General features: G+C 38.5%; 1 protein-coding gene across 2 annotated transcripts; it reads left to right on the top strand.

Annotated features, from left to right (window-relative positions):
• Window positions 1-903: 903 nt before the first annotated feature.
• Window positions 904-17,978, top strand: EEF1E1 (eukaryotic translation elongation factor 1 epsilon 1). 2 transcript variants are annotated; one of them, XM_054191718.1, is made up of 5 exons: window positions 904-1,122; window positions 1,831-1,928; window positions 2,285-2,485; window positions 10,087-10,182; window positions 17,313-17,978. In XM_054191718.1, the coding sequence occupies exons 1-5, from the start codon at window positions 975-977 to the stop codon at window positions 17,451-17,453; spliced, it is 684 nt and encodes a 227-aa protein (XP_054047693.1). In that variant the 5' UTR covers window positions 904-974; the 3' UTR covers window positions 17,454-17,978. The 2 variants fall into 2 exon arrangements, with proteins under 2 accessions (XP_054047693.1, XP_054047694.1); XM_054191719.1 differs by lacking the exon at window positions 1,831-1,928 and having other exon boundaries at window positions 984-1,147.
• The last annotated feature ends 2,427 nt before the right edge of the window (window positions 17,979-20,405 follow it).

Here is a 20,405-nt window from a genome sequence, read left to right as displayed (position 1 = left end):
TTCCTTTGATACCCTTGGTCTGTGCCTATAATGGCTTGGTTCTGCATGATCGTCCTTCCTTCATTTCACAAAATCTCTGGCTAACGTAACTCTCTCTGGAACTTCAGCTTCTCTGCTAAATTTGTCTACGCTTGGACAGCAAATTCAAAATTTACGGGACGGAGGAAGGCAGTTGCATGAAGCCATCCACCTGCCTCAGAAGCGGCAGCGAGGGGCCGGGCAGGCCGGGACGCCCGGGAGCGGGGGAACCCGGCCCGGCTGCCGCGCCGCCCCTGCGCGCCGCCGCCAACCGGGCAACCCCAGGGCCGGGCGTTGTGAACCGGGGGGTGCGCGGAGCTGGCACCGGCATCAGGAGAAGCCACTGGCTTTCCTCCCTTAATTCCTCCTCCTATTATTAGGCGACGAACCCGTCAGCAGCTCTCGCCCCTTTCCGGGAAGAAAGCAGCTGTTATTTCCGTGGGGAAGGGGTAACGAACCGACTCTGCCAGGGCAGGCCGGGAAGCGCCTTGCGCCGGGAGGCGGCGGGGCTGCTCGGGTCGGGCCGTGGAGCGGCGAGGAGCCCGCCGGGTCGATGTTCCCCCGCTTCCCTCGCCTGCCGGGCCGAGACCGGCCATCCCTCTCCCTCACGACCGCCGTGCCCACTGCCCCCGCGCCGGCTGCCCCTCAGAGCTCGCCCCGCCCCCCGGCCGAGGCCACACCCCGGGGGGGGGGCGTGGCTTAACACCTTGTGCTCCGCCCCGGCGCGCACCTGCGCACACCACCAGGTGGGCGGGGAAGGGGGGGGTGGGTGGTGCTCGCAGCTGCGCATGCGCCCTTAGTGATCCGCCATTCTTCCCCCCCGCCCCCGAAGGGTTGCGAAGCCAAGTCATGCTCAGCGCATGCGTCGGCCGCTCTCAGCGTCTGATTGGCTGGCCTGCCCCGCCGAGCCAATAGCAGCGACGGTTCCTGTGGCCGTGGGGTAGTCTCTTCGTCCAATGGGGTTGGCGGTTGTTGTCAGGTGGCGGCTGCGGCTGCCTTTCCTTTCCCAGGTGGTCCTCTGCCAAAGATGGCAGCCGCCGCGCGGCCAGGGCCGGAGGAGCTGGCCCTGCTGGAGCAGCTACTGGGCCTGCCGAAAGGGAACAAGTACGGCGTCCAGGGGGAGCGGAAGGTGAAGGGAGCGAGGAGGGGTCGGGAGCGGGCAGGGGCGGGCGGGTGGGTGGGTGGGTGTCTGCTGACCTCCTTCCCCGACGGCCTCTTACCACGCCGCTTCCCCTCCCGCCGCCCCGGCCCCGTGCGGCCGTTGCCCCCCGCGGTGAACGCCGGTGCGACGGTGGCAATGGACCCTCCAATCCTTCTCTCCCGGGCGGGCCGGCCCTGCGCCGGCCTCGGCTGCGCATCCCCGCACGGCCGGCTCTTCCCCTTCAGCGGGGTTTCGCCTTCTCTGCCTCAGCCCCCTCCTTCGCAGCCCCCCTTCGGTTGTGGCTGTAGGGCCTCGCTAGCGACTCGCGGGTTCTGGGAGCCTTTTTCCTCGGCCTGTGGGAGGGTCATCGTGGGTCGTTGGAGGGATGTCAGCTTAAAATGTTCTTCCTCCTGCGTTTTTATGGTGCTAGTGCAGTTGTATTGCATCTTAATCAGTTTCTTTTCTGTCATTTGATATCATAAATGATTGAATGGGATTTAGTCTGTTGCAGTGAGTTTCAATTAATTCATTTTGTTTCTGGCTCTTAGAGGTTCAGTTACCTTTCCCACAGTTTAGCATGTGATAATGTCGCTAACAAAGACATGGTTAAATCTAGAGGTGTGTTGTGTTGTCCTCCCCTGATACCAGTGAACTGCTAATTTCTGTCACAGGATTTGTCAATAGAACAGTAAGCATGAATAAGCATTTCAGTAAATCTGGCTACTGCCGTCTACTCAGAGAGAAACTGGATGCTGATGACTTCACCATTGTAAGTCAAGAGTCCTGAATTGGAAAACGAGTCAAAAGTCAGTTAGTAAGATTTCTACCAGTGTTAGAATGAGCAATACTATTTCATTATGACATTGGCAGAATTCGATTAATTGGAGCTAAAGGTGTGCATGTGTTAAATACATTTCTTCTGTAAAAACTGAAAATAGACCATCCCAAAAACTAAAAAGAGAACATACATATTTTCTTTAATGTTACTACCTTTAGTATGAATACTTCTAAATTCTGATGTATTGCTTTAAAGATCCTTTTGAGGGGCTAGAAAAAACAATAGCTATTCTTATAGCAACTACTTTTTGAATTAGTTGTTTAGTATTACTTTGGTTTCCTCTTTAGATTCCTGTTCTTCAAACAAACAATGGACCTGGTCTGACAGGATTAATGACCATAGCTGCCCACCTAGTTAAACAGGCTAAGAAAGACCAACTGCTTGGAAGTACTGCAGAAGAGAAAGCTGTCGTTCAGCAGTGGTTGGAATATAGAGTGACTCGAGTAGATGGAGGCTCTAGTAAAGAAGATACTAGAATAATTCTGAAGGTAAGGAGTATTTAATTACTCTGCCACCAAATTTTTCAGTGACTAGACCTTGAAGAAGATTACGGTGCTAATGTGTGTATGAGCAACCAATTAATAAAACTGAGAAAACACTGAAGACTTGACAGTATTTTTAAGTACTGGCGTTTATTCTGCTTGCTGCTTTTAATTTTTTATTGACAAAAGTATCCCAACAATCTGAAACGGGGGAAAACAGCTTAAACTATAAAATATATGAATCAGAGCTCTTAGTGTTTTATGGCTATAATGCTGTAAACTACCTAGAGTGTTCCAGATAGTTTAGAGATTGTTCCGTTGTCTAGTCTCTTATTAGCCATGTAAGATGCCAGTTTCTTACTGTCTTCATAAAACCTCAGCTATAAACAAGTTGCGTTGTATTTCAAGGTAACACTGCTCTGATTGTTTTAAGAGCTATTCTTATTGATTTGGTAATTATGGATACAGGCCATACTTGATGATGTGGTAATCGGTATTGACACCAAAAGGAGTTACTGGACTGAATTGCGTTTGAAAAGTGAAATCATAAAGGAACCTCTGCAAAACTGCCCTTCACAGTGAGCTACTTTGCATGGAGGCTTTGGTCTACTGTATTAAACTTTTTGTGTAGTCTGAAGCTTACTTCTTCTTAAACAGGTGGAAGCAGAAAAGAGAATCTCAAGGGTCACCCTGTTATTTGAGCAGCCATATGGCAGGGAGTAGATAGCAAAACTTACTCTTATTTTCCTTCTTACTCCCTGTTACTGGTAATTAGTATTTTTGCAGTCTTGTGGGAACAGAAGCTTGAAGAGAAAATTTGCTTTATACTGTTAAGTGCTAGGGGCTCTATTTACTAAGTGTGTATGAAACACCAGTGAAATTCAATCAATTTTTAAAGTGTTTATTTTTTCTAGTTTTAAAAGTATGTTTTAGATGGAAAGTACTCAATGCTCAGTGCTACTAGTGGATCTGGATTTAGAATAGCTTTGTGAGCTGCAAGGTATTAGGAAGGCTGACTTTACTTGAGGCTAGCAGAGTCTTAATTAATACTTTTGACTTTTATGTGAGGCGAGTCATGAGTCAACTAGAACTACTGCAGAAACCAAAGATAAACTGAAGCAGCGTTCAAAAGTTAACAGATTGTGTTACTTAAAATCAAGGGAAGTCTTGTATCTTAAAAAGGTGCAAAGCAAAACCTTGTTAGTAATCTGTTGTCCTTCTCAAACTGACAGCCTCCTTGATCTTGAGCACTTGGAATATCATGCCTGCTTAACAAGGATCAACTTGTTGAAAGCCCTAAAGAACCATTTCTCTCACACCCCAGATAATCTGAATTGTCTTGATCTTGTATCTATGGAATATCTTCCATTGGTTAAGCATGAGTTTGTTTACATTGCTTCTGTTTTTGTAACATCTCTATTCTTATTTTCTATGTGCAAATGCTATTAGAACCTTTACAGTCATGCCTACTCCACAGATACTGCATGAAAACTGTCTACCTTTTGGGATTTTCAGAACTTGATTGAAGGAGGCATTGACTAATCAGGGTTTAACTTCAGGTATAGCTGTACTTTGAACAGGTGGTATGACTAGGTGGCCCTCAGAGGTCCCTGTTGTCTAATTAATTTTTGAAAAAACCTTTATGACAAATATTAAATCATTTCAGTCATTTTTCAAACAACCTTGTGATGGCTTTTGTTCTCTCCCAAACTGTGAGAAGACTGTATGAAAATGAATAACTAACTTTTCTTTGCCTTTCTTGCCTTTCTATCGTATAAAAACCAAAAGCAAGTTTTTTGTCTTTTTAAAACAAAATACATCTGCTCTGGATGGCTTAAGTGATGATACCTGATTTGTCAGCACACACATGTCAGTATTTGCAGAACTGCATTTGAGCATTAAAACCAGACACAGAGATACGATGCTTTCGTGACAAAGCTGGCATCTCTTTTCAGTTTTAGCCTAAGCAATGCTGGCAGTGTAGAAAAGAATTTACTGAAATACAAGTATGTAAATAAAACAAGTGTTTCGAAACAAAGCAAAATTTCCTTACTGAGAAACAGTCAGTGTCACTTGAGGGAGAATCTACCTTTAAGTATATTCTAATAGTTATTACCCCTTTAAAATTTTCCTATGTGTTTTTTTTTCTTAGCAGATGTTGAATAGACAGAATTTATTCTGACACGGGGCTGCTGTGGAATTGTTCCAGCACTAGTAATTTCACAGTATAGCAATTAAGAATTTTTTTTAATTTGTTCTCTCGCCACCATGATTAATCAGAAAAAGAGGCAGCCTACGATTAAAGTATACTATGCCAAAAGGGAGTACAGCTGAAAAAAAAGAAAAACTAAAATAGGGAGGCAAGTCTGAGGTTGTAGTTTTACAACGTGTCTGGAATACACAATGGCAGTCTTGGGACAGTTGCAGCCTAGAGCGACAATTTATAATAAGCTGCACCAAAAACAGTTCAGTCACTTCTGCTGTAAACTTTAGGCTGCCTCTGTTTAACCCTTAATTGAGGTGATGTGGTTCTGAAAAATGTCAGTAAATAACTGGTATAATGTTTGTTAATTTGAACAGGAAGGGTTTTCTGTTGGCCTTAAGAAAATAGATTGTTAAATTGCTCTTACTGACATGTTGACTAAAGCTGTTACTTGGCATGAAAACAATCATGAAGTAGTCACACCATCTCAACTAGGTTTTTTATATTCATTCAGAGAAAATGCCATACTGTTCAGAACCAGCCAATGAAAGTGCTCTTGGAATTTTGTCTAACTCTTATTTACACTCCTGTACTGGATAAAATAAATGGGAGCAATACCCCTGGACTGTTCTTCAGCAGATATGTAAGAATGATGATTGTCAGTAACAGTGATAACATAATATCCCATGCATTATGTTAACTTTCTTTTCCACAGGATGAGAGAGTGTTTTCCTTAGCTTCTTTGATGTTTGGTTAGTGGTAAATGGAGGTGCACAGTAAAAAAATTTGGAAATTACTGAGTTGTTGTGCTTGATAATTAGTAGTTTTTCTAGTCGTCTGGGAAGGAATTGAGAACTTTGTGAAACTTTTATGCCACCAAATGTGTACTTAGATGTTAATAAATTCCATTCAGGAGACTTGAATGTCTCTGCTTTGTCGATTTTAGAGATCTAAGATTTGAGGGTTCTTCCCCCCATCTTCAGAGGTATATTGTAAGTAGGAGCTTGTACTTGAATCTACAGAAAACCTTCCACAGAAATGTAGAAATCTGTAGTCTCTGAAAGACGGTTATAACCAAGAATTTTTGTGTACTACCTTCAGTGTCTCATACCAAAAATACTCCATGATTTCAGCTACTTTTGTCCTAATTTCGTGTGTTGTCTGGCTGTAATCATTGAATCCAATTAAAAATCCAAATAAGAGAGCTTCAGTTCTTATTTAATGTGCTTGTTTGAAAAATTACTGTTTCCGCAAATACGTAAGCAGGTTAATCTATGCTCTGTCCATGCTGTTAATCCACAGTTCTTGTACACTGTTCTTTGACAGACTTCTAAGTGGGGTGCCTACCAACTTTGACAAGCTTGTCCAGCAAGCATTTCTTAACCTTCAGCTTTCCGTCTTGACTTCTCTCCCTTTTCTGTTAGCACCAGGATATTTTTGTGCACTTACAGGTGTAAAGGATTGAATTTTGATTATTTGAGTGACATTTGTTGATTATTTTTCTTCTGTCTTTTACAGGAATCTTAGTATGTTGAATATAATAGTCATCCAGACTAGATTTAGCTCGTAGTTTGACAGTTACAGAGAAAAGTCTTGCATTAGAATTAAAAAGATGGCTATGCCCCAACAGTGACATTCTGCTTTTCTTGGATATGGCTACAGAATCCTTTTCTTGGGTTCTGCATTGTCAGAGGCTTGTCTGGGCATTTGAGAGTGCTCAGCTCTTTGTCTTTGCGTGGTGCTATATAAAGGCATTTAGGGCATAAATGACCTTGAGAATGTTGCTGACAGAAAGGATGTGCTTCTATGTGCAAGGGAAGTGCATACACCAGCAGTGTGTTGCTGTGGACAAAATAACCAAACCAAAATCAGGGTATGATTAGATCCATTGTAAGCTACTGAGTTGTAATAAGTAAATGTTACTTATCCAAGCTGCTGTCTCAGCTTGTGGTGACTGGAAGGTATTCAATCGCCTTAATGGATGAATCGGATTACAGGCGATTAGATGGTATACTTAAAAGATAGTAAGCGATGCTGTGGAATAGCCAGAAGTGTGCCATGGATGGGATGTGTTGAGCTGTGACTCTAGATATGGGCTTTAAATTAGATTTTTTTCCATAGAACAAGCAAATGGAAATCCATCGGTTAGTCCATAAATAACGCAACATCTCTTCTTTCCATTGCTTTTCCCACCCTCTAACCCAAAAATGGCATTCGAATTGCCACAGTTGTTCAACGCATATTAGTGCCTTAAATACCTGTCTGAAGCTTGAGAAAGGGTTTCCTGAGGGATTGCAACAATAAGTTCATATAGTTATAAGCAACGCCCAAGACTATTTCAGTCATTTGATACTGGGATTGTATATACATAATCAATTTAAGCAGTGATGTTCAGTACATGAAAGACAATGATACAAATGACAGCTAACAGACCTGAATTTCCTGGATGTAATAGAAATTCAAATACAATCTTATATTCATCTTTTCATTAATCTCTCCAGGACAGGAACACTTTTTCAGTTTATTGCCATGGTCACTTAAGAAACCTCAACTTTCAGGAATTTTAACACAGTTGGCTATTAGCCAATAATATAATCATCTATGGGAAGCATAACCCATGAGGCAAGATTAACTAAATGTGCCTACTGCACATGGAAAAAAAAATAAAATTGTAGTGTGGTGTTTCTGAATTAGCTTGATTTACAGAATGAAATTGGAATATCTGTCTCTGTTTTATGGGAGGAAAGTACATGTTCAAAAACAGAATGGTAAATTAATGCAAATTTATCCAAGACTAAACCATTTTTGTCAAATTCCGTTTGCTCAGTTAACTGACTACATAAAATCTGATGAACCAGAATAAATAATTGGTTCACTCTGTATTGGCTTACCTTGCCTTTGAAGTTTTAAGATTATTTTTTTATATAGATGAATATTTTGAGTATACATGCGCAGTATATTAACCCATGTGTGTATGATATTAACCCATCCTGAACAACTGGGCAAACATTTCTGCGTAGAAACTAGCCTACCTCTTGAAGGTGTATAAAACTAAGAATTAGCATGCCATAACTTCTTCGATACAGAAATCAAAAATTTTGACCAGGGGAATAACTGTGTTGATTGTACCTTCATACATAACGAACTTTTTAATTTACAAAATCCTGATTCCACAGCCTAGCCTAAAAAGAAAGGGTGGGGGTGTGTGTGTGTGGGGGTGTTATAATTTCAGTGGCATTACTATTCATTATAATGCACGTTGAATTTCTGGTTAATCAAAATGAAAAATGCTGGTCAGAGAATCTGTGTCAGAGTAGACGAGTTTATGATTATTTTTTTCTAGTAAACAGATCTCTAGATTTTTTTCTTGATTCCTGCAAGCTTTTTCTTCGTAACATTGCTTTTGCCTTTGTGTTGTGTGTATGAAATTCCACAGAACTGTAGTTACATGCTTAAAGTAATTTGAGAGCTAACTAGCATGAACAAAGCAGCAAACCAGTCTAAAGAAAAGAAGCTATATAGCCAGAGGCAGATGACCTTACAGAATTTTAACTATGCAGAGGTTAATATTTTTCCCTGATTTGTTCCAATAAAAGAAATCAAAGCAGACATAAGGATGTTTAAATACTATGGAAGTACAGGAGTCCTGTCATGAAGAGGTTTTCAAAGAAACAGTAAGGTGTCATAATGGAGTCAAACTTGTCAAATTCAAATGCAAAGTCAGATGTCTTAAAGTCTCAGCGTTTTAGCTTAGTGTTTAGGGGTGGGGTTTTTGTGTCTGCCCTGCGGGATATCTCAATATCAGTAATTATGGAACCACAAAAAACTGCAGTATGCTTAAAGCTAAACATAATTTTTAAATTGTTCACTAATGATTAACACCTTTTCCTTGCTCCAGACTTTTTTAAAATAAAAGGTTTCCTTAACATGGAACATGTTGTAATTGAGACTGAAAAATTATTTTAGGGATGCTTTGAAAAATGCTAGTTATGTTTAAACTGCTTACCTCTGTTTCCAGATGTGGGGAGGAGGTGGCTTAAGAAAACTGTCAAGGAGATCTCTGAGGAAAAAGGAGTGCATTTACTACAAGTTTTTTTCAGCCAGCAGAGGAGAACTAATAGGGAGAGTTTCCAAATCAAAGGAAAAGATGGGAGCCTCTTTTCCTACATTTCTGAAAAGAATATTATAAAATTAAAGCTTGCTTATGCTGGGATCAGGGTTAAAGTAGATGACTTTGCTTGCTGTTACATTTACTTCTTTAAAGGGAAGTAGGGGGCAGAAAGGTGCATATGTTGGAGGAGAAGTAGGTAAGATGTGGAGAAAAGGAAGGACAGGTAACGAGGCAGAGTTGAGGTGTGATGCCTGTGTTCTCAGGAGCAATACACCTGAGTAATGATGAGTCTGTCAGCCTCCTGTTTTCTGGCAGGGAATGACTGCATACAAAAAGCCATGAAAAAGAGTCAGTAATGCAGATTTGAAATGTTTATTCACTGAACCTAAGTGGAGGCCTTCTGCTACCTACCCTTATAGCCTCTGATGCGGAATTGTTGAGAGAGAGATGATCCTAAAATGCTGAAGCAGTGCTCTCTTCATATGGGCCTAGACAGCAACTGAATTGACAGTATCAGTCATTAAGAATTGTTAGCAGTGATTTCAATGTTAATAAAAGCAGGTGTCAAATGATACCAGCTGGTGGGTATTAAGTTTCCAGAATTGTTATTAAGTTTCCAGAATTGTTATTTGTCTCCTACCCCACTATCTGTTTGTGATTCACGGGTTCTTACATGTTTGCAGTTCCAGACCCTTGCTGACCAGCTGCATTGAGTGAGTCCTGGAGGACAGGAGAAGCTGCTGCTGGAAGAGCAGTGTGCTCTCCTTTGGTCATAGGACTGCATTTTCCACTTATCAAATGTAAAATGTGTAACAGTGGTGCTTCTGAGTCATGTGCGCTAATAAAAAAAATACACAACTCTGCATTTTTGAATTCCAGTAATTTGAAGCCAAGAAAGACAGATTTGAAAGAATTTCTGTGCAGTCAGCTTGATATGTAAAATAAATCACACTTGTATTTACAAAAATTAGAGTGGATGTAAGTGGGAGAATTATGAAAAACTATGTGCCATCAGCAAGCTGGCTAGTACTTTATTTAGAGACCAACATTTACATTTTATTGAATCATCTCTGTCAAAGAATGATGGTATTCTAGTTTATTATCTTTACATTCTTTAGACTTTTTTCTTCTTTTGATGTTTTTCCCCTTTGCTGAGTTGGGATAAATTGAAACTCGCTTTTATTTTATATGCATTGTCTCCAGAGGAAGTTTTCTATTATTTTTAACAATTGCCTTAATTTTTTGTCTTACAAAGTCAATACTACAGCAGTATAATGACTTTTTCCTTTTTAGGATCTTAACATACACCTTGAAGATAAAGTCTACCTTGCAGGAAACATTTTTACCTTAGCAGATGTTTTGATGTACTATGGATTGCATCACATCATGGTAAGTGTTACTTGCATTATTTTTATATGTACAACTGTCATAATTGTTCTTTTTCTAAAGAGCAGTTTATTATTGTAGAAGTTGACCTACTGAATTGATGAGTGACAATTGCGGAACAAAAATGGAGAGATTTGTTATAAGAACTTCAAATAAAACTTGTTTATAAGTTCTTCATTTTTTACTTTTTAATATTTAGCTATGGGTCTGTCAGAAGAAGTGTATTATCTGTAGTGTCCAGAATGCTTTCGTTTCCTCCATGTAATGTAACAAGGATGATACCTGACCCTGTGTTACTGGGTACGAGGACTCTTACCTAGTCAAATCTGAGACGTGACTGCTTACAGAACTACACGGGGAAAGAGGGAAATGACACTGAAAGGACATACCAGAACTGAAAGTACTGACCGTGTTAGTATTGGAGAAATGTTACTGGTGCTATGAAAGATACACCTAAATTAAGTTCCTGAAGGATGAATGCACACAGAAGTGTCAGCCATAACAAAATGTCATTTGTGTTTCAAGACTTAATGATAAGACTTGATAACGTACAGAATATGAAAATAACATGGGGAGCTGGTGCTTAGGAGGAAAAAAAAAAAGCACAAAAAAACCCCAAACTCTAACCCGAAGATAAAAGTATGTACTGAGCGGAGAAAGTGTTGACGTTCTTTGTAGTCAGCTCAGGGTTTACTATGAAGCGTTTATAAATCATTGCGCCTCAGTTCTGAGCCCCCAGTGGTAATCTAAAGATGAAGCAGTTGAAATTATTTGTAATTTGGTGGCTGTAATATGATTATAAATGAACCGTCCTTCTCTGGAGTGGGTACTACTAAACAAACCACAGTACTTATACAAAAAGGTCTGCAAAATTCTTGGGAGAAGATAAAATCAATCAGTTTTACATTAGAAAATGGGGGGGTGGTGTAATCAGAAAAAGATGCTTCCGACAAATGCACATGTGTCTGAGAATTGGTGAATCTAGTCAACTGAGTGAATGGGTACTTTATGCAGTTAAAAACAGGGCTCTGGAAGAGAAGTGGAAGAACGCTATGCTTCAAAAGGGAGGCTGAGGTGAGGGGAGGAAAGATCAAGTAATGAAATACTACCAAAAATGAGAAGAAACTTACGTATCTTGACTATCCAGGAGTAAAAGTTCTAATGAGTGTCAAGCAGAGGAGAGGGAAGGGAAGCTTCATTTCAGAAGGCTTATGAAAACATATTAGAGTAAGTCACTTAAGATATTTTACAAGGCAAATATGATTTAACAGAATTAATTTTAAGTAGTAGGATAGATGTGTTGGCTAGAGTGTCAGAATAGGTTACTTTTCACATATGATATGTAGACATAGAAAAAAATGTTTAAGTACTTCCTAAAAATATGACGGTATTCTTTTTTTTTTTTTTCAACTTAGGCAGGGGAAAATCAAGCGTATTTTAAATTTAGAGTTTGCTCTAGAGTAGACCACCTAATCAAGAAGAATAGATACAAGTTATTGCTTTGGGAAATAGGAACAGATGGTAAAAACAAATGACTTGGTGCTCCTGGGTGCCTGCAACCATCCAGACACTACTTGGGACAAGTTTATAGTACAGCATCTGTTTCTGAAATGTTTGATTTCATAGAAGATAATTTTCTGAATCAGAAAGGTATAAAGGACAAATAATGGGGTGGCTATCCTAAATAAAGAGGAAAATCTAGAAGCTACTACCTAGAAATTACATGATTTTGAAGGTTTCAGAATTGATTCGTATTGGTACTTAACTTTAGAGGTAAGATCTTGAACTAGAATCCTGTGATTTTTTTTTTTAATTGTTTTTCTTGTAATGAGAAGAGAGTACGTCCAGAGCTGCATCTCTACTCTTAAGCTTTAAGGGGGAGCAGGGAAAGCTGCTGTATCTCTTAATGTGATGTGGTCTAGGGAAGCAGTTTGTCATACCCACCACTATTTCAGCTGAGCTTTGTGCAAAATGCCAATGAATGATTCCTATAATCCTTCAGGAGAGGCGATAGAAATGGGAGGCACGGCAGGGGGGGAGGGGGGAATACCCACAGTTCTTGCTGTCCATCAAGCTGTCCAGAAAATTGATCTGAAAATGTTACTGATAATGACTTTTAGGATTAATGTCTGCTTTTGATAGACTACCAACTACGTGCCAACGCAGATGTTAGTAATAGAATACTGTAAATATTGGTGACATACCATGATCGTCCTGAATGAGCCAAGTATTATTAAAATTTTAAAAACCTTCTGTTGCACACTTTATTGGAAAGACCACCCAGGCCTATTGCTCACTTCTTCACCTGTGGTTTCATCTTCCTTTCTTAGTGTTTTTGCATATATATCATACATCTTCATATTTCTCCCCTCCTCTGACCTTCATTTTGCCCTTCCCATTTTCCCAGGCAGGTTCTGGAACCTGATTCTTTACTGTCCAGGCTCATCCATTTGAACTTACTAATCAGTTTGTCTGCTGAAGAGCAGCAACTATTAATTTTGCAGTTGTATGCCTTTCTTTCGTTGTTCCTATTACTTCTAGTTATTAATAAGCACAATAATACTATGTGGGAAAGGCATTAGTATTTTAATGAGTGAGAGTCAGATTCACAGGTAGTGTTTCCGACATCTTTTGGACTGAGTCTATTTTGAGTTTATTAATTAGAAATATACACTTATTATAAGGCAGGAACTAAATTGTATGCATTGTTGTTCTGCATCATAATATAGGTCACAAACACCCCAAAAGTGTAATGCTTGATGCTGTCTAAATAAGCTTTTTCAATGAACATGATTTACATTGTCATATGTAATTTCATGTATCTAATATAAATATTGCTGTCTTTCGACAGTTTGATTGCTTAAATATATATATGTGGGTAAATATGATGAACAATGAAGTTCTAGGTTAAAGCATAGATTGCAGAGAAAACATGAATTTGGAAGCATTGCTTGAGGATAGCTCAGGCAATCAGTAAGCATTAAATTCTGCCTGTGGTAATGAAATTGTTTTCATATAATTTTTTTTGTTTAAAACAATAAAAAAGTTTCCTTATGTTTTTATTCTGAAGTATTTTCAAACAGTACAAGTCTTGTTCAATTTAAGAGAAATAATCAATACAAAAGTTGATCTGTTTTTATACTTCAAAAATCTTGTTTGAACGCAAGAAGTAGTGTCAAATCCATATGTCTGAGTTGAAAATTTCTTTAATAAGGTCTAGAAAATAACTTATGGGTGAAATTTATATCAGTCAAAATTGCGGGGTCAAATCAAGTACAAAACAAACTAAGCTTTCTCCTTGGGTCAGAATTCCTAATACTGAACTATACTGTGTACTACTAATACTGAACTGCAATAGTAGTTTATTTTCCAGTTAATTTTTTCCATAATGAACACTTCCTGTAATAAACAGATTGCCAAGAATGCTTGTTAATATTCACTGATACTGCTTATCTTAGCACTGGGATAACAGGCTTTCCTTCTAAAAAAAAAAATTAGGCTAAAAATGGTACTTAATTACTGAAATACAGAAAACAGTTTTACTTTAAAGAAAAGGTTTCATTTTAAGCATGTTCCTTTAACACCATAAAATTAGTCAAAAATATATGAAAGTACATGTGTTTCATGAAATACACCATTCAGGTGGTTTTTGTTTTTTCTTTCCCTCTTATCTGAAGGCTAAATTTAAAAAGTGAGTATCTTATCCTTTTCTTGATGCTGAAGAACTTCAGATGTAGGCAGGTGGTTTTAGACTTTCCATGCACATACAGGGTGTGGGAATAGCAATTTATGCCTGCATCCCCAAAGCTACTGGAAGAAAATATAATTAAAGCTTGTGTATTTATAGTCCTTCTAGAAACTCTTCTAGTTGTATTGTATGATGACCACCTTGGTTACCCCTTGTGAGCTTTGTGGTGGAAGAATATGACTCTTTTTTTTTTCATGACATTAAAAAAAAAAAAGCCTGTCAAATTGAGTGTCTGCTTCTTTGCTATTAAAATAATTGCTTTAATAGCAAATAATTATTTTAACAGCAGAACAGCAGCCTTTCTTAACTTGGGGGAATTATCTAATTTAATGAGGAAGAACAGAAAATACCCATCTAACAAAATGTTGTAAAAAATGCCATGGAAGTGATCTCTAAACAATTAACCTAAGAGTTATGTTCAGAGTAAAAAGTAGAGCATGCCACAAAGTGCTTTTTAATATATTTCACTGATAGAGTACATTATGTAAATAAGTAAAAATATCTTGCTTGTTGTGCCTGGAGTACAAAAAGAGGTTTTGTTATTAGAGTAGCTGTCTGTTTTGCCCTTCAGATGTTTTTTTTCACTACACTAACAGAATGGAGGAGGAAATAGTTTTCCAGACTTCTATTTCTGATTTACATCAGAGAAATGTGAAGATTGAGAATTACCAGCATAAAATTATGAGGAGGAAATACTGTATATGCTGCAATATCTGAAGGTTACTTCAGCATTTTCATAACCAAGTGCTTACCCATTAAAGACTTTGAAAAAGGGTATTGTAAGTTTAAGTATACAACACTCATGGAGCTTCCAGTACTTTTAGTATCTGCTCTTACTTGAATACTTTTCTTTGCTTTTCAGTAATTTTAGATGGCCTTAAAGTATACATGTTGCTCTTCTCATGCACTGTGTTGCTTTGTAAATGGTTCTGCGGCTTCATACCGTGTACCAGCTTCCAACTACTGCTAATTATGACAAACTGCAGGTCATAAAAAGCATCTTCCCCTAAATGGTACTGCATAGGCTTTGTTGTCCTGAATATACTGTACCGTTAGAAGCGTGGGCAATTTATGAAACACTCATTGTTACATTTTAATAGCTTCCACTTTTTGTTTGATATGCTTTTAAAAATTCTGGAGTTTTTCCCCTTAACAGTGTTACTGTTTTCCACTTGGCTAATGCCGATTAACTCTCATGTTTCTGGCTCAGCAAAAATAGTATGTGCTTGTGTTTTAATTAATTTGTCTGTGCCCTTCTGTACAGCTGTAGGGATAGTGTTTACATTTCCATGCCAGCAGCAAGGGAAGCTGATTTTCTCATACAGCCTGAACTGGAAGAAGAGCTACTTGGGTTTAGGAGCAGCTGCAAGATCCCTGCTTTTTGATTGTTGCCGTAGTTACTGTGCTCTTAACTTACTGTTAATAGAGCTTTAATGCTATGTGGCCTTGGTTTACAATTCCTTCCTGCAACTCCTTGAAATTTTTCTTCCTCGGTATTTTTCCAGTGGTTCATCTTCTAGTATAAATCCTTATTTTCTTTTTACCTCTGCATGTTTAAAGCTTTACAGTTTGAAGCCAAGTGCGGGGCTGTGTGAGGGGACAGCAAGGAGAAGCAGCAAATGTTACAGGCAACTCTTGAAATCGAGAGGACTGGTGTGTTGTGAGGTGAAATTTCAACATGAGACTTAGTTTTGAACACCAGCTTTTCACTTGTACAACTGAGTAAATGAGTATGTATAGCTATGTATAGCCTGTGTATGTATAGCTTGTGACTTAAAGTTTGTTGGAACACACTTGTTTCCAACTGTTCCTATGCCCAAGATCAAATTTGCAATAAACCTGCATTATCCATGAAGTCTGGTGTTTGTAGAACAAGGCATAAGGAATATGCCATCTGTTCAGCTTTTGAGGAGGGGATTAACCTTGAGTAGCTTTGGAAGTCCAAACATGAAAAATAGTAGGCATGTCCAGCTAGTGATTTGTCTGTTGAAACTATCCTCTACAGGTGTGCCCTTTTTCATTGACTGCAGGTGTTGTCAAGATGACAAAGTTAAGCTTGATGGCTAACTTAGCTAACTGAAAATGAAGTGAGGTGAATCCTGCACTGATTGGTTTAAGTATTGGTGAGATACTTAGGGTAGTTGATGTGAAGATCATGTTTTGTTCCTGATACAGTTTTTGTAGTCTGAGGACTACCCTGTTTGTAATTCAGTTGTGGTAGGTTAATGTGAGGAAACAGATTATTGTCTAAGCTGTTAAACTAATTTCACTCTAGGGGAATGAGGAGACCTAGAATTGCTAATCAAGGAACAGTAATACAGGTGATAAGGATGGGAATAGTTCTTCTACAGCTGGATTGAAAGACTCTGTAGTAATAAAAGACTTTGTAATGAAGCTTTGAGGATGTTGCTGACTTGAACTTAGAAGATTTGGAAAGGTATAGTTAGGATCTGTAGTGCTGGATTACTTTATCTGAGCCAGTCCTCTGATAAAAGTAAACGTAGGCTTGAAGCTTGTCATTAATCTTGGCCACGATTCCTGTGGCAAGGAGCTGTTGCGATAGCTCTATGATAGTTGGAGGCTTCTTCCTGACTGATTGTGCAGCTGTTTTGGTCTGGGTTAAACTAAGCAAGTGACTGTGCCATTGACTTGAGAACTCTAGTGAACAACAGGACCTCAAACTGTAGCAGTGATAGTATTTTAAATATGTCTATGAAGTATGGACAGGTTTTCAGTTTGTCTTACTGTAGTAATTTGAATCATCACAGAATGATGGGGGTTGGAAGGGACCTCTGGAGATCATCTAGTCCAGCCCCCCTGCTCTAGGGTCACCTAGAGCGGGTAAATCATGCCATTGCTATGTTAATAGTGTGAGCTAGCACATCTGAACAGTTAAGCTATGTTGTTTCTTAGTAACTATTGTATGACTATTGCTCAAAATGTAAAAGAACTTTCAATTTTTCTATCCAGTCTGAAATTGCCTGGAAAAAAAAACCTTATTTCTGTACTTATAATAGACTTTGAAATACAAAGTAGTCACTTTGCCTGGGGAGCAAGACCGCCTGCTGGATTAACGTCAAAGGCTTGTGTATGTTGTAGAACTCCTTCTTCCCTGCCCCCCCCAATACTGCGTGCTAACCCCATGAAAACACCCTTTCTCCACCTCTATATCATATCCTTCAGGACTTTTCATCTGAGTAAATTAAAAGTAAACACGTATTTTGGGCTGTGAGTTTTCATATGTGAAATTAAGATAGAATACTGCTGGACTGTAACAACTTCTTATGGGAGTTGAAATTAGCTGTAAAACTACCTACTTTTATTTTACCTTACCACATGTTATGATACTAGTGATTGCAGTGCCTTGTATTTCTTCGCTATGCAGGTGGACCTCACAGTGCAAGAAAAGGAGAAATACCTTAATGTGTCTCGTTGGTTCAGCCACATTCAGCATTATCCAGGTGTCCGACAACATCTGTCTAAAGTCATCTTTATGAAGAACAGATTATACACTAATGCTCATTAAGGAAAATCTCTGTGTCATGTTAGAAGGGTGTTTTGGAGTTTAGAAATTGTGATGTCCAAAACCACTACCCTGCAAATACTGGTTTCTAACCTTCTGTATGTGAACCAAAACTGTTGATGCCTCAAATAATACAGTTGCATTGAATTGCTATTGTTTGTTCAAGAATTTGAACTAGTTAAAGAATTGTATCATGTATCTGATTAAATGCAACAATGGTAGAAAGATGGAAAATGAGTTTCAATTCACTATTTTTTAAAAAATGAAAAGTTCTTTCAATTAAACATTCAAGTGTAATTACATGGTCTTTGTAGGAAAGAATTACTTATTTTCCTTCAATTATTCACTCCTCTTGCTATTTATTGAATTTTTACATATGTCCTGCTTTCCTTTCATTTTATTTTCCATGGATGTTTACACTAGTTTTGTAAAAGTTAAGAGCTATATTGTGTGCCAAGGATGTGAAAAAGGGAACATGCAAATGTTACAAAGTATTTATGTGACTGAATAAATTATTTTAAAACTGTAGTCTTAATTTGGCTGTGAAACTTTCTGGGTTTTCTTCAGTAAAGAAAATTAAGCTTTTAAAAGGTCAGCTCACTTGATACTTCATTTGGTAGTATATGGACTTTTATTTTGATTCTAGAAGCATTTTCTTTCAAACTGGGTAACAAAGCTAGCATTTTTCAAGATTTTGCCTATGTCTCACTTCATATGGTGTTTCCACACAAGTGCAAATGTGAATTTCAAGATTCTTAAAAAAAAAAAAACCAAACAAAAGATAATAACGAGCTGCTTTGTCAAGTTCACTCTCAATGTTTTAAAGTTTGTTTTAATTGATATATCGAATCAGTCATTTCACTGTAGAATGTGCTCCCTCCATTTTTATTTTTAACAAATTTAAAAGTGCTATCAAAAATATTTTGATATTTTAATTGATAAAGTTTGATGTTGGTTTCTACAACAGTGTTCAGCAAACAACTTCTCAGTATTGTCTTACCTCGTGTGCTACTTTAGGAGCCTCCAACCCAATAACGTAGATACAAAGATAATCTTGGATAGCTGTTTGAGCATTTTGAATGTTACAATGCATTAAGAAAAACGTAGATAAGAGATGAGGTAATTAAAATATATCCTGACACATAGAAGGACAGAAGAAAATGGCATGAGTAAGCTTAACTTGGACACTTCCAGGCTTTATAATAGGTGTTTTCTGTATATACGTCATTTCTTTATAAGGTTTATAGGCCTATAATATTACTTATAGGAATGTCTTACTGTTGTAAATGAAAAAAATATTTTTGCTTCATTTGAAAATTTTTCATCGTTTTCTAGGGGCCTTAATTCTGAGCTTCTACCATTTCTCCTGTTAGTTACTCTTGTTCCCTGCTATTTAGAAGCAGCCCTTGTGTACTTAATTATGAAGATCTCACTGAAATCTTGAGATCAGTTCAAGAATTGTGGAGTGGGCTTTAGTGCAAATGTGCATTAGAAACTTCGTACTCCAAACTTTTCATATTTGACTACAGAAGGGAGTTCTTACTGTCAGTATTTGCACTCTTAATTCCCAATATATACAAACATTTGTGGCCTAGTAGCATGTCTGTAAGAGAGATTGCTTTTTTCCCCTGCTTAACGGCTGGGAGCAAGCGATGATGAGACTTAAAAAAACACCTACGTTTCTACTAAATTCTACTGTAATGAACCATTTTCCGTTCCAGAAGGGAAGCGTGAGTGGGAATCATCAGTGCATTTGGTCAGGGGATGGTGAAGTTCCACGTTCATCTTGCAAATTGTTTGTTTTTATATGTGCTATCGCAAATGAGAGTGATTTAAGATTAGTACAGTGTGCGTGCAAGCCTTCATCCATGGAAACAGCAGCTTGCGTTACAGCTAAGAACATTGAAATGGAACCAGAGCTAAGAATATTTCTGAAAATAATACTGTCATCTCTTCAAACAAGTTTTGTAGGGATGATGCTACGAAGCAGTTTTTTTATTTTTTTTAATCCCAAACAGCTGCTGTTTCCAAGTGTCGAGATTTCTCAAGGTGGCTCCATGCTACTGCTGCAGTATCCCCTAGCCTCTTGTGCCAGTTTTATTTTCTCTAGTGTAGAGCAGAAGTGTTACTTGCTGATGAAATGTTAAAAAGGAAAGAAAAAACGTTCAGCTAACGGAAAGATGAAATGTTTAGAAGCAGATTATTAAAATTTAACTCTACCCTGTCTAAAAGGCCTTTGGTCATTGTCATATGCTCACTTGAGCATTTCAAGAAAGTTAAGAAAATAGAGGGTTAAAAACAAAGAAGGATGAATTGAGACTTTGCCTTTAGAGAGACGACTGGGGAAACCAGATGGTATTGATTTCCTCCCCTCTCCCCTTTTCTGTCTAATGCCTTTTGATCATCAAGGGCAACCAAATCTGTAAAAAAACTTCCAAAAAATCACAGAAACGTAGCTTGGCCTATCTAAGATTCAACGAGCTACATTTTTTAAGATGATGCTTCATGTTTACAGATGAGGTGTAATGTGCCTGAGCTCTCAAATTAACATTGACGGTCTGCGTAAAGAATGCGTGGGTAAATGTTCTGCTGTTTTAAAGCTACTACCGCTTGTCTTTCTCTTTCTGTAATATTTTATTATACTTTCACTGAACATTAGTAAAAGTGACTTTCCTCCCTTGCAACCCCCTTCTCCTTTCTTAAAATTTCAGTTGCTGAAGGGCATAGTAAATCCTGTGATATTTTACTTTTGTTGCTTCGCAGTTTGATGATGATGATGACCACAGTGATGTGTGGAATTTATTTTCACAACGTTTCATGAACAGCAACACTCATTTGTTAACTTATCTCATCATTGCAGTATTATTATTTTGCATAATTGTTCTATCTAATTTATTCAGGGGGCCTGACATGTTATGGTCTTTTAAGTATGCGCCTCTAGGACTTGAGGTTGTT

This window comes from Rissa tridactyla, chromosome 2, assembly GCF_028500815.1.
Source record: "Rissa tridactyla isolate bRisTri1 chromosome 2, bRisTri1.patW.cur.20221130, whole genome shotgun sequence".
NCBI lineage: Eukaryota > Metazoa > Chordata > Aves > Charadriiformes > Laridae > Rissa > Rissa tridactyla.
This window is presented reverse-complemented; position numbering and strand designations above follow the sequence as displayed.